At 31.1% G+C, this 13,731-nt stretch overlaps 1 protein-coding gene and 1 long non-coding RNA gene across 6 annotated transcripts in view; one reads left to right on the top strand and one right to left on the bottom strand.

Moving 5' to 3' along the window:
• Positions 1 to 13,731, top strand: part of LOC147841635 (uncharacterized) — a 183,201-nt gene that overhangs the window by 39,274 nt on the left and 130,196 nt on the right. The gene's annotated exons all lie outside the window — the stretch shown is intronic.
• The window catches only part of si:ch211-236d3.4, a 56,959-nt gene that overhangs the window by 20,535 nt on the left and 22,693 nt on the right, over positions 1 to 13,731 (bottom strand). For 2 of the 4 annotated variants that reach the window (XM_087273173.1, XM_087273172.1), the window contains exon 2: positions 12,062 to 12,119. In XM_087273173.1, the coding sequence (XP_087129299.1) occupies positions 12,062 to 12,119 (58 nt within the window). Of the gene's footprint in view, positions 1 to 9,997; positions 10,161 to 12,061; positions 12,120 to 13,731 lie in introns of those variants that run through there. The other 2 variants (XM_087273175.1, XM_087273174.1) reach the window with 1 other exon arrangement.

The raw sequence follows: 13,731 nt of genomic DNA on the forward strand, positions 1-13,731 counted from the left end.
CATTAGAACATTATACATTTTTTCTTCCCCTAAATGTCTCTTTTAGATGTTTGCTCATGAAGTAATAAATCACTTGAAAACGCTACACGCATTAGAGAAATTAAGCTAAAAGTCAATCTGTCCCTGTTTTTTTATAACATCACTGATATGGACCTTATTCAGTTCATACTGAATGCTCTTAATCCATTGAAAGCAATATTTCATGTTTATGAGGATTATGAAGCCATGATCACTGGTTGGACAGTGAGTGACCAGCAGGTCAGAGATTTGAGAACAGTGTTTGGCCTTTTATGCAGCTTCAAAGTTATATACAGTGGTGTGAAAAAGTGTTTGCCCCCCTTACACATTTCTTTTAGGCATGTTTGTCAAACATTAATGCTTCATATCATTAAGCTAATTTAAATATTAGTCAAAAATAAAACAAGTAAACACATAATGCACTAAACAGACAGTACGTGTATGCTACAAATAAGAACAAAATGGTCATCAGTTTTATTTATTATTATTACTATCTTTTCATGCCTGTTTATGACTCAGTTCATAATGTCATCAGAAAATATTTGTGTGCAAATATTAAGCCATGAAGGCGATGAGCTAATGCAGTTTCTCTTTTAAGCAGTGATGGCAAATGCATGCGCTTTTCTGTGATCTCAGTAAACCAACATTAATATGAGCAAAGATTATGCTGTGTTATGGTTATGAAATGTGAAAGATTTCTGTGTATTAATTCAGAGCTTACAGATAGAATTCAATACAGGATAAAAGTAGGCAGAAATGCACGCACATGCACACACACACACACACACTTACTAGTACAGTCATGCTTATTGTGACTTTCCATATACATGACTTTTAAACTGTACTCCCATACTCCAACCCTACCCCTAAACCCAACCATCACAGAAAACAATCTGTATTTTTACATTTTCAAAATAGATTCATCATTCTGTTGATTTTCAGATTTGATTTCCTAATGGGGACCATAAAAAAAAAAAAGTCCCCACAAGGTCAACATTGACTGGTATTGCTATACTTGAGAGGACATTTGGTGCCCACAGCATAAGGAATACAAGGTATGTACACACACACACACACACACACACACACACACACACACACACACACACACACACACACACACACACACACACACACACACACACACACACACACACACACACACACACACACACAAACACACACACACACACACACACAAAGACTTACTTGTACAGTTATCCTTACGAGGACTTTCCAAATACATAAAGACTTTTATACTGTACAAACAGTATCCCCATACCCCTAAACCCAAACCCCATGGAAAACAATCTGTATTTTTACATTTTCAAAATACATTCATCATTCTGTTGAATTTCAGATTTGATTTCCTAATGGGGACCAAAAAAAAAAGTCCCCACAAGGTCAACATTGACTGGTATTGCTATACTTAAGGGGACATTTGGTGCCCAATGCATAAGGAATACAAGGTATGTACACACACACACACACACACACACACACACACACACACACACACACATACATACACACACACACACACACACACACACACACACACACACACACACACACACACACACACACACACACACACACACACACACACACACACACACACACAAAGACTTACTTGTACAGTTATCCTTACGAGGACTTTGTGGGGTTATTGGGGGGGGGGGGGGGGTTAATTGTTTTTTGTTCAATCCACTTAAATCTGTAAAAACTATTAAGTTAACTTAATCGATTTGTGTTGGGATAAGATGTAGAACTTTTGTGGAACCCAGCATTTTTTATTTATTTTTTTTACAGTGAAGACACACACACACACACACACACACACACACACACACACACACACACACACACACACACACACACACACACACACACACAGACACACACACACACACACACACACTATGTTTTGCATTGCCACATAATCTGGAGCTCTGGAAGCCTGTCCTTGATCTCATTGATTAGGGATCAGTAACATGGTGAAGAGCAGCAGAGGGTGGTCTGTGTCTGCTCTGAAAGTGAATATCCTTCTATTACTGGCCTAATGCATTTATCAACATCCCGCACAAACCCAGAGGCCACACAATCAGGGAAGTCATGGGCTTCTGCTGATCAGATCTGAATCCATTTCCAAGAATCAGCAGATGATATATCACGGCGTTAATTAGATCTGTGTGGTTTCTGCTTGTGTGAAGCTACAGCAGGTGTTTCTTCATGTACTCGGTGGATAAACGAAAGTGATTCAGTCGGTGTTCTGCAATTAAAGAAAGCGGAATTATGCACGCAAATAATGATTTGTTCAAACTACTTGTTTAAAATAAGTTAAAACGACACAATTCTTACGTTTTTTTTGGGACAACTTAATAGCTTACGTTCAATCCACTAGGTTTAATTAATCTATTGTTTTGTGACAACATGAAGGAATTGTGTGGAACCCAGCATTTTTTACAGTGCAGGAAAGTACAGTAATATTCTTCAGTCCTGCATGGTATCAGGTAAATACCATGCACTGAAAAAAGGTGTTGCATGCAGAACTGTTGCAAACTATTTATTTGTGTTGAATGTATACAAACAAATTAAGTTTAATAATGTTCAACCTAATTTGTTTGTTTAAATTCAGCTTAAATAAATTGTTTACAACCACTTAACGTAAAAAAAAAAAATTGAGTAAATCCAAGTAATCATCTTTGAATATTTTTTTTTAGTGTTTGACACTAATTTTGCTGCTTGTTCCAACTATTTATTTGAAACACGCTGAAACAACTCAATTCTTGAGATTTTTTTGGAGACAGCTTAATTGTTTTATGTTTAATCCACTTAAATGTGTTAACTTTATTGATTTGTGTTGGGACAACATGAAGAAACTGTGTGGAACCCTGGATTTTACCATTTCCTTTTAGGTTCAGATATTTTATCATATTCATTTTTGTCACATTATTTTATATTTATTTTCTGTCAAATGGAAATAACTCATCAAAAATAGACCTTAAAGTGTTCATTTTATAGCTTTTTATCAATTTGAGTCTATGGATTTCAACTACAATGAATATTTTTAAAGACTCACTGTGAGTTTGTCTTCTCAAAACCATTAACATGTCAATAAAAGTCACTTTGTTAAACTGTAGAGTTGAAAAGTTCAAAAGACAGAACTGAGATCAAGATTATTCACAACTGTAAATTAAAGAGGTTTTTTTTATTTTATTTTTTATTTATTAATTTTTTTACAGTGCACAAGGAAGACTAACCCAAAGCAAACAACAAAACGATTGTTATAACAATAATACAGGCTTGTTAGGTTAACTTAATTGTGTCGATAAAATATGAAGAAATTATGTGGAACGTGGAAAACCTATCAGTGATTTTTCTGTCCAACGAAAGGAAAACAGAAAAATAGACCTTTAAGTGTTTATTTAATAGGATTTTATCAATTTGTGTCTATGAATTTTAATTACAATGAATAATTTGGCAAGACTTTATTTTGATGGTCCCTATTGCACATTTTGTTGACTAAAAGTTGCATTGCAACTACATGCCAAATACTTCTCATTTGAGTATCAGTAGACTGTTTGCGTAATATCTGTTGATACTGCTTCCTCAACAGACATTTAACTGACTATCAATAACTTTGCAATGACATGTCAACTTACACTAACCCCAACCCTAACCTAACAGTCTATTTATATTCTAATGGGAGTTAGTTAGCACACAGATGCAATGTAACTTAAATTCAACAAAATGCGTTAAAGGGATCATCAAAATAAAGTGATACCCATTTTTTTGAAGGCTCACATTGAGTTTTTCTTCATCTCAAAACTATTAAAATGTCAATAAACATCACTTTGTTAAATTGTAGAGTTTAACATCAAAAGTAAAAAAAGAGCAGAGATATCAAAGTCCATAATCCAATTCACAACCCTAAATAAACAGAGAACTTGTGAACAACAAAATACAGGAACTGTTAATTAACAGATGTTTTTTTACAATGTAGTATAATGAAGACTAACCCAAAACTAAAACAACAAAATTGCTATAGCAAAGATCCAAGAAAAATTAAGAAAACAACAACAACACTTAACTAGGGTCAACATTTGATTTATCAACAACAACAACAACAACAACAACAGCTGTACAGAATGTTGCATTAAAAGTTGAGTTAATGTTTCATTTATTAATCTGAAGTGTTGCAAACTACACTGTAAAAAATATCCGTCAATTAACAGTTTCCATATTTCTTTTTTTCCATTTATTTACGGTTTTGAATTGCATTGTGGGAGCTTGATTTCTGCTCTGTCAACTTTTGATATTGAAAATTAAACTCTACAATTTAACAAAGTGACTTCTATTGACAGTTTAGTCAACTGAGGCTTATTCAGAAAGCGTACCGCTTTATACACTCCTGGAGAGCACTAAATATATCCCAGGAGTTCCCTTTTTTTTTTTTTGCAGTTTTTGTTTTTGCAAATCCACCAGAGGCCGTTGTGTACGCTTTTTAAGATCTAAAATTTCTCTTGCGAGTGCCATTCACTCCTGCTGTTCTCACGTAAATCCACCAGAGGCCGCTGTTGACTGACTGACTGTCTGACTGATCGACTGACCCAACCTCCTCCTCCCCTAAACCAAACCAACAGTGTTTTCAAAAGCACTGACTGACCCGCTTACCAACTTCCCTAAACCCAGCCAACAGTTTTGAAATTCAATCCAGAAAAAGAAAAGCCCTCGCCTGATTTTTAACACATTTTTTACTGTTTATTTAATGTTTTGACTTCTGTTTATGTCTTACCCGATTTCTAGAACTGTTCTATGGCAGACTCGATAAGCACGAAAAAGAAACGTCATATCGCCCTGTAGCGTTCATTTTAAAGATGACATGTATAGCCATACGTACCTCTTAAAATAACAAAACATGTACTGGCAAGGGTTTTGTAGCAATATATACCATCAACCCAGACAATATATCATTTTTAACTATTAAAAACTGTAATAAGTCACTTTTTAAAATGTTTTGATGTTAAAAGACGTTGGAAGAAAGATCAAGGTCCCATAATGCAATTCAAAAACAGAAATAAACTGGGAAAAACAAAAGCATGAATCACAAAATACGTAAAACGGCTAATTTACGGACATGTTTTACAGCGTATGATATAAGGAATGCTACAATATTCCTCCGCATCTCGCTGAACGTATTGTCTCGTTGATTCAGCATTAAAAAAAAATGCCAATCTGTTTATACAAAACAACATCATCAACAAATCCTCTGTTATATAAGAAGTTTGTTCACAGATTGGATTGTATACAAACAGAAAGCTGACAGCTGTCATTGTGATGGCAGCATTCTCAGAGGTGCCCTGGGATCCCATTCTCCCATTGGATGTGTGTGTGTGTGTGTGTGTGTGTGTGTGTGTGTGTGTGTGCGATTTCCCATAATCCCTGCTGAATACTGGGCCTTGGCAAGCCATAAAATTTAGGCACAGCTCTCACACAGGGAATTAGCATTATAAAGGTGCCCAGCGAGAACCAACGCAGCAGTCTCTATGGACAATAATACAATGTAATAAACTATTTCAAGCATCTAAATGCAGTAGAAGATTAAATAAAGGTTTTTAAGGCAAACTATTGTATACAACCTATATCATTTAATTTCTTTACTCAAAATAGAAAAGAGTTTAGAAGAAAAACCAAAACAAATCAAATTTTAGTGGCATGGATACTTTTTCCTCGCTTTATATATTCAATACATACACAGTTAACGCAGTACATAAATACACATACAACAGTTTACTGTAGGACAGTTATGTGGATTGTTACTGTATTTTAAAGCTGCATTGTGACAATTACTGTGTATTTTACAGTAAAGATATGCCATACATTAAATGCATACACAGCAAGGTAAATGGTGCTGCAAATGTAAATACAGTATTTTTGCTGTACGGTAAGTTGCTGGCAAGCTTAACTGTAATCTAAAATGTATTTTACTGTCGGACAGTTATGCGGTATATTAATGTATTTTAAAGTTGCATTGTGACAATTACTGTATATTTTACAGTAAATATACACAATACTGTAAAAAATATAGTAAGATAAATGGTACTGTACATGTAAATACAGTATTTTTACTGTAATTAAGGCTGATAGTAAGTTACTGTATATAGTATTGTACTGTAGATGTTGTAGTGTATAACAACATTAAATTGATTTATTTAATTTAATAAATTAATTTATTTAACTGATTATTAATTAAACTGTCAAGTTACTTTAAATGTATGTAAATTACTTTATTAATACTTTTAAGTAATAAAACATTTTAAATATTTAAACTTTAAACTAATTAATACATTTATTTAATTGTAAAGTTATTTTAAATTTATTTAAATTAACTTATTAAAAGTTATGAATAATAAAACTTACTTAAAATATTTAAGGTTTACATTTCTTTCTTTATTTAATTGTAAACTTATTTAAATTGGGTTATTAAAAATGTGATCATTTATTTTCATTTCCTCTCATTTAAAATATTATTAAAATGATTTTTTTTGCTTTAATTCATTCAAAATATATTTTAAAGATTACAGGTGAAAGATTTTCAGATTAAGAAAGTAACCCATTGCAAGCATCTAAATGTAGACTGAAGATTAACAAAAGGTTTTAAGACAAACAATAAATAAAAAATCCGCTTCATATTCTATACATATACAACAATAAATGTATTCATTCATTTAATTGATTATTTATTTACTGTAAAGTTAATTTAAACTTATTTAAATAGACTTATTAAAACTTAGGTAAAACTCATTTAAAACATTTAAGCTTCATGTTTATGTATTTATTTATTGTATTTATTTAAAAAACTATTTTAAACTTAATAAAATAAGATAAAACAACTTAAAATATTTAAAACTTTACATTTTTTGATATATTCATAATTTTTTTTATTAATTTCTTTAATTCATACTAAATACAATATGACGATTACAGATGAAATATTTTCAGATTACAATGTAACCTGTTACAAGCATCTAAATGTAGATATATAAATGTAAAATATTAAAATAAATATTAAATAAAGGTTAAGACAAAACTTTCCCACTTCATATTCAATACATTAAATTAAATAACATTAAATAATTTTTTTAAATTGTTTAATTGCTTATTTATTTAACTGTAAAAATTATTTCCAAACTTATTTAAATTAACTAATTAAAACTTAAACTAATACATCTTATCATATATATATATTTCAAAGGGTTTCCTTTAAAACGATATCAAACCTTTGCATCTACTCATCTGCATGTGGTTATGAGAAGCTTTTTAAATCGGAAGGCCAAATTTAGGTGGATATACCCCAAATAATCCAAAAGCTTAACTGGTTAAACACCATATTTATTTATTTAATTGTGAACTTTTTTAAATTAGGTTATTAAAACTTATAGGTAATCAATATTATTCAAATAACTTTGACTAATTTTAAAATCACCACCCTGTCATTGTCCCACGACTCCCACTTTGGGAACCACTGTTCTACATACAGATGAGGGCAAACTTATTATCCCTCCAGTGAAATATTTGTAATCAGAAATATATTTAATGAAGCGATGAATTTTTCACAGTATTTCCAATAATAGTTTTTCCTCTAGTCGGAATAAAAGTAGTTTTTTATAATTAAAAAAAAAAAACATTTTATATTATTAGCCTATATTAACTATATATCATTTAAATTATGAATTTTTATCTTACAATACAGGACAGAAAAGAGTAGAAAAAAGGCATGAATTTTGTCAATTTTTTAGGTGTTTTAATGCATACACTGAAAAATCAAATGCTAAAGTTTTGTTTTGTGTTGTGCAGAGGAATAAAAGTCTTTTGAGATATTATTGGGTGATCTGTGTAGAAATGGCTTAATACATCAGTGTTGATGAAAGGTGTGTTTGTTTAAAAGTTTCTGTGATGGATGATTTAAGATAACTGTTCAAATATACTACATTGCGTTTATTGGCATTGATCGTGGCTGGCCAGAAATGCATTGTGGACCTTGCGCTTTTCGGCTAAAACAAACACGCCGTGAGATACTGCTGGTAAACCATTGCAACACCAGGATTGTGAAAGATGATCTTGTCAATACGATGCAGGGATATGGATTTAGTCTGTGTTACTGATACCTCAAATTCATATCAAAAGCATGTGGAGAAAAATGTAGAATTATACAGTAGATTTTAAATGGCTACCAAAGGGTTTTGATTGAGTAATTTGGGCACGCTGCCCAGAGAAAGCCTGCCTTTGTGTTTTTCTTACTGAAAAATATTTTTTTTCAAGTATTCTTATGTCATTCTTTTTATTTATTGCTTTGTTTTTGATATATTACATAAAATATTAACATTAAAAAACAGAGCTTCTGGTTTAAACCAGGAAGAAATTGCATATATTATAAATAATTATAAACAATTGTATTTATTATAAAAAATAGCATTTATTTATTTATTTGTAAACTTATTTTAAACTTATTTAAAATAAGTTGTTAAAAATTATAACTTTTTAAAATGTTTATTTAATGTTATATTGATTTATACATAAATTTAGTAGTAATAAAACATAATTAAAATATTTAAACTAAGCTTATTTACTTATTAATTTTAAATTTATTTGAAACTTATTTAAAATAATTTAAACATAGAAGTAAAAAAACTATTAAATATTTAAATTTGAAATTGATTGACTGATTTATTCATGTATTTATTTATTTTTAAGTAATAACTAATTTATAAAAACGTAAATGAAAATGTAAATGAAAATAAAAATGTAAATGTAATTTAAATTAATTATTTAAGTTTGTAAACTTATTAACTTAAATTAAGTTAATGAAACTTATATGTAATTTAATGCATTTAAATATTTAATCTTTATATATATATTTTTTCATTTATTCAATTGTAAACTTATTTTAAACATATTTAAATTACATTTTTTAAACTTAAGTAATAACCTGTACTTAAATTACTTTACTGTTTATTTATTAATTTATTTGTAAACTTTTAATAACTTATTTAAAATAAGTTATCAAAATGTTTAATTAAAACCTATTTAAATATTTAAATGTTAAATTGATTTATTTAGTCATAAAATTATTTTAAACTAATTTAAATTAGGTTATTAAAATTATAAGTTCTAAAACTTCTTTAAAATATTTAAACTTTAAATTGATTTGTTTTTTTATTTAATTGTAAGTGTATTTTAAACTTGTATCTTAAGTTATTAAATAAGTTATTAAAACTTATAAATAATAAAATGTATCCAAATATTTGAACTTAAAATGTGTTTATTTATTTGTTTATTTACTTGTAAACTTATTTTAAACTTATATAAGTTATTAAACATTTAAGTAATAAAACCTATTTATATTATTTAAACTAATTTTATTTTATTTTTGTTGTTGCCGTTGTTTTAAACCAGGGACAACAAATGTGTAAATATAATGTATTGCAACATAACACACCAAAACACACACGTAATTACAATATTATAACAGTTTGGTTACATTACAATAATACAATAGAACAATAAACCCACATATTTTATTTTAACCTGTCCCTGTTTCACACATTCCATGTATTTACTATAGTAATTACAATAAGCTAAGCATAATTACATGCAACAAACCCTAAAGCCACCCTGCATTTAACCCACCACATAATAAACACAAGAAATAATTCACCATTATAAATAAATGAAGGAAGAGTATACCAAGGACACCTTAAACCAAAAATAACAAAAACCGGAAGAGTAAAACACCCCTGACCACCCCCCCACCACACACACACACACACACACACACACACACACACACACACACACACACACACACACACACACACACACACACACACACACACACACACACACACACACACACACACACACTACAGCATCAGAGCAGCATCCTGTAATCTCAGTGTGTTGATTTCTGTCTTACCTGATTTAACAAGCACATCTCTGGGTCTGCTGGGCTGAGTTTCAGAGGGATACAGACTGTGTTTGTGCTCCATCCTGTTCTGTGTATGTGTGTGTATGTGTTTAAGTGTGTGTCAGATATCCTACATGATTATGCGAGTGTTGTTTCTCCTGAGTTTCTGCTGTTCTTCACACATGCCTCCTCTCTCACAGTGTAAACAATCATGTGACCAGCAGGCACCAAAGCCACGCCCCTTTTGCTCCTCCCAGCTCGATTCTTTTACATACACGCAACACATACACACACTCTCTCTCTCTCTCTCTCTCTCTCTCTCTCTCTCTCTCTCTCTCTCTCTCTCAGGGGTCTGATAGGATTAGTGGACAGCTTAATCTCTCTCTCTCTCTCTTTCTCTCTCTCTCTCTCTCTCTCTCTCTCTCTCTCTCTCTCTTTTTGCTAAATCTCACACCATTAGTCTATCAAGAAGATTTCATCCTTCTCGAATACATACTTTCAGCAATTTCAGCGTGTTGGGAATGATCATGATTGCATTTAAGATTACATATACAGTAACTTACTGTAAAACATCTTCTGTAGACATCATCATTGGGCTCATCCTCTTGTTTATTGTATTGTGATTTATTAATTGACTGAATTTGTTGTTTATTTAAGGCAATAATCTCACTACAGTTTGACAAATATCCGAGCTGTTGGACAACATAATGTACCTTTGAGGCTTTTTAAATGCAGTTTAGATTGCAATAATGCGGTTTATTTATAAGGATAGTGCCTATTTTTAAATATAATTTTGGATAGTCAGCATGTCGGCGGCTATCAACAGAGCAAAAAAATTGAGGGTTGACGTTACGCCACAAGTTGGCAACAAAGACTGCAAAAAAAGTACTTAAAGGAGAAAAACTCAGTGTTTTTTTTTTTTTTTACTACAATTGATCATATCATTATAAAACAGGTACGGTTGAAATCAGAATTATTAGCCCCGCTGTTAATTTTCCCCAATTTCTGTTTAACAGAGAGCAGATTTTCAGCACATTTCAAAATATGATAGTTTTAATAAATCATTTCTAATAATTGATTTATTTTATCTTTGCCATGATGACAGTAAATAATATTTTTCTAGATATTTTCAAGACACTTCTATACAGCTTAAAGTGACATTTAAAGGCTTAACTAGGTTAATAAGGTGAACTAGGCAGGTTTGGGTAATTAGGCAAGTTATTGTACAATGATAATTTGTTCTGTAGATTATCCCAAAAAAAAAAAAAAAAAAATAGCTTAAAGGGGCTAATAATGGTTTTAAAAAAAATGTAAAACTGCTTTTATTCTAGCCAAAATAAAACAAATATGACTTTCTCCAGAAGAAAAAATATTATTAGACATACTGTGAAAATTTTCTTGCTCTGTTAAACATCATTTTGGAAATATATATATATAATATAATAATAATAATATAATAATTCTGACTTCAAGTGACATATTAAGGCTGAGTTCAGACTGCATCATTTTAGCCCCGATTTTGACTCGCCGACAGGTTTTGAAAAAAATAAAATAAAAAAATAATGTTTTCGGAAACGCACCCGTTTGGCTTTTTTTGTTCTTCTGATAAACAAAAATAAGCTATTCTGAAGAGAGCTGGACCATTGACTTCCATGGTATTTGTTTATTCTACGATAGTGGTTGATGGTTACCGGTTTCTTTTTTCAAAGTATTTTCTTTTACGTTCAACAGGAAAAAAAAAAAAAACCCTCATAAACATTTGGAACCACTTGATCCGATCTGTGTCAAGTATGAGCAAAAAAAAAAAAAAATATTCAGAATTGGGTCACATTTAACTGGCAGTGTAAACGGGGCCTAATAGTGAGTACATATGAACTTTTGCATGAACTATCCCTTTAATTATAATTTTACATCAAAAAGCATGACAGGTAAACGGGAGGTCTTTTTAATGCATCCATGATGCATCAAGAAACAAGGTCAAAGACACTGACAAGGAACAGAAGGAGATGTGGCAGGAGTGCATTGTTCCTCTGGCTTTCATTGTTCCCAAAGAGGAGTATAGTATAGACTTACCCACTCCATTCATGTGTTTTCCATTTTTCACACTCTGCTGCTCAATGTTGTACGCCTTCTGAGAGAGAGAGAGAAGACAGAGAGAGAGAAGAGGCTTATCAGCTTACAAATATTCGCATCACTCTCATCAATCACAGCATTACTGACTCTGCTTTCTGCTTTCTCCAATTGATTTAGGATATTTTATCGGAGACTTCTGGGGTCACGGACGCAAGGAAGGTGGAGGCACATTAACTATGCTTCTGTCAATGTAACATGATACCAGCTGTTCCATTCCTTTTTTCCTTGCTGTGAAGTGCTGGTCAGAGCCTCATGATCAGCAAACCAGTTTCACCCTTTTTTGAGTTTACTACTATATATGCTACTGTGGGGAAAGTAAGTGTTGAATATGTCATGTTTTTTCTGGAAATATTATTTCTAAAGGAGCTGTTGACATGGAATTAAACCAGATTTTGGTAAAAACCCAAACAATACAAAAAAAAAAAAAAAATTTCTATTGGATTCAAGTCAGGTGATTAGCTGGGCCATTCTACAGCTTGAGTTTCTTTCTCTGAAAGCATTTGGGAGTATTCTTGGCTGTGTTTTGGATCATTGTCTTGCTGAAATGTCCACCCTGGTTTCATCTTCATCCTCCTGCTAATGTAGATGTTGGACTGAAGCTGCTGTCTGGGCTTTCACTGCCTTTCTACACCTCCCTTTCTGTGTTAAATACTTTTTCCCTGTCTCATTTAATGTTGTTATGCATAATTAAATGTTTAAACTAATTAGAATTGTTTAGTTTGCATTTGGTAATTTATTTGGGTGTTTCCAACATCCAAATATTTCAAGTCAACAACACCTTCAGAAATGTGTTTTCTAAGAAAAATGGTGACGTGTTCATTACTTTTTGTTCTGGCTGTTTTTGGGATGTTTATAGTTATTCTTAATTATTCAAATTATTTTGTGTAATTGTGTAAACAAAACCCAAAGGAGATGTTTAGACAAATGTTTATGTGGCATTTTGAAAACTATATATCATAATGTAGTCTGCATGATGTGTGTCTAATATTAATACCAATGTTTGATTAAAAAAAAACATTCCAGTCAAACAACAACAACAACAACAACAACAACAACAACAACAACAACAAAAAATTAATTTCTTTTTTCTTTGGATTTTTTTTTGTTTTGCTTTATTATGCACCACAATTCAGTGATGGCATGACTGCTGTCATTTATGTTAAATCAATCAATCAATCAATCAATCAATCAATCAATCAATCAATCAATCAATCAAATGCAAAGCTTTGAAGTGTCATTTTCATAACTAAATTTCATAACTAATTACCTTACTATACATAAATAAATGCTTTAAAGTGTCCTTAGATAAACCAGAATTCAGTGACGACATGATCGATGCCCAATCAATCAAACAATCAATTAATCAATCAATCAATCAATCAATTAAATGCTTTAAAGTGTCAATTTCATAACTAACTAACTTACTAAATAACAAATCTAACATTCATAACTAAGTGATTTTAATAACTATCTAACTAACTAAACCTAACTAACTAAAGCTAAATAAAAAATGTGTTTTTAGATTAACCAGAATTCAGTGATGACTATTGATGCCCAACCAAAAAAAAAAAAACTGATGCTTTAAATGCTTATTTTTGTAATTTTAACAT

This window comes from Danio rerio, chromosome 11 (assembly GCF_052040795.2).
Source record: "Danio rerio strain M-AB ecotype USA chromosome 11, GRCz13ab, whole genome shotgun sequence".
Classification (NCBI taxonomy): Eukaryota; Metazoa; Chordata; class Actinopteri; order Cypriniformes; family Danionidae; genus Danio; species Danio rerio.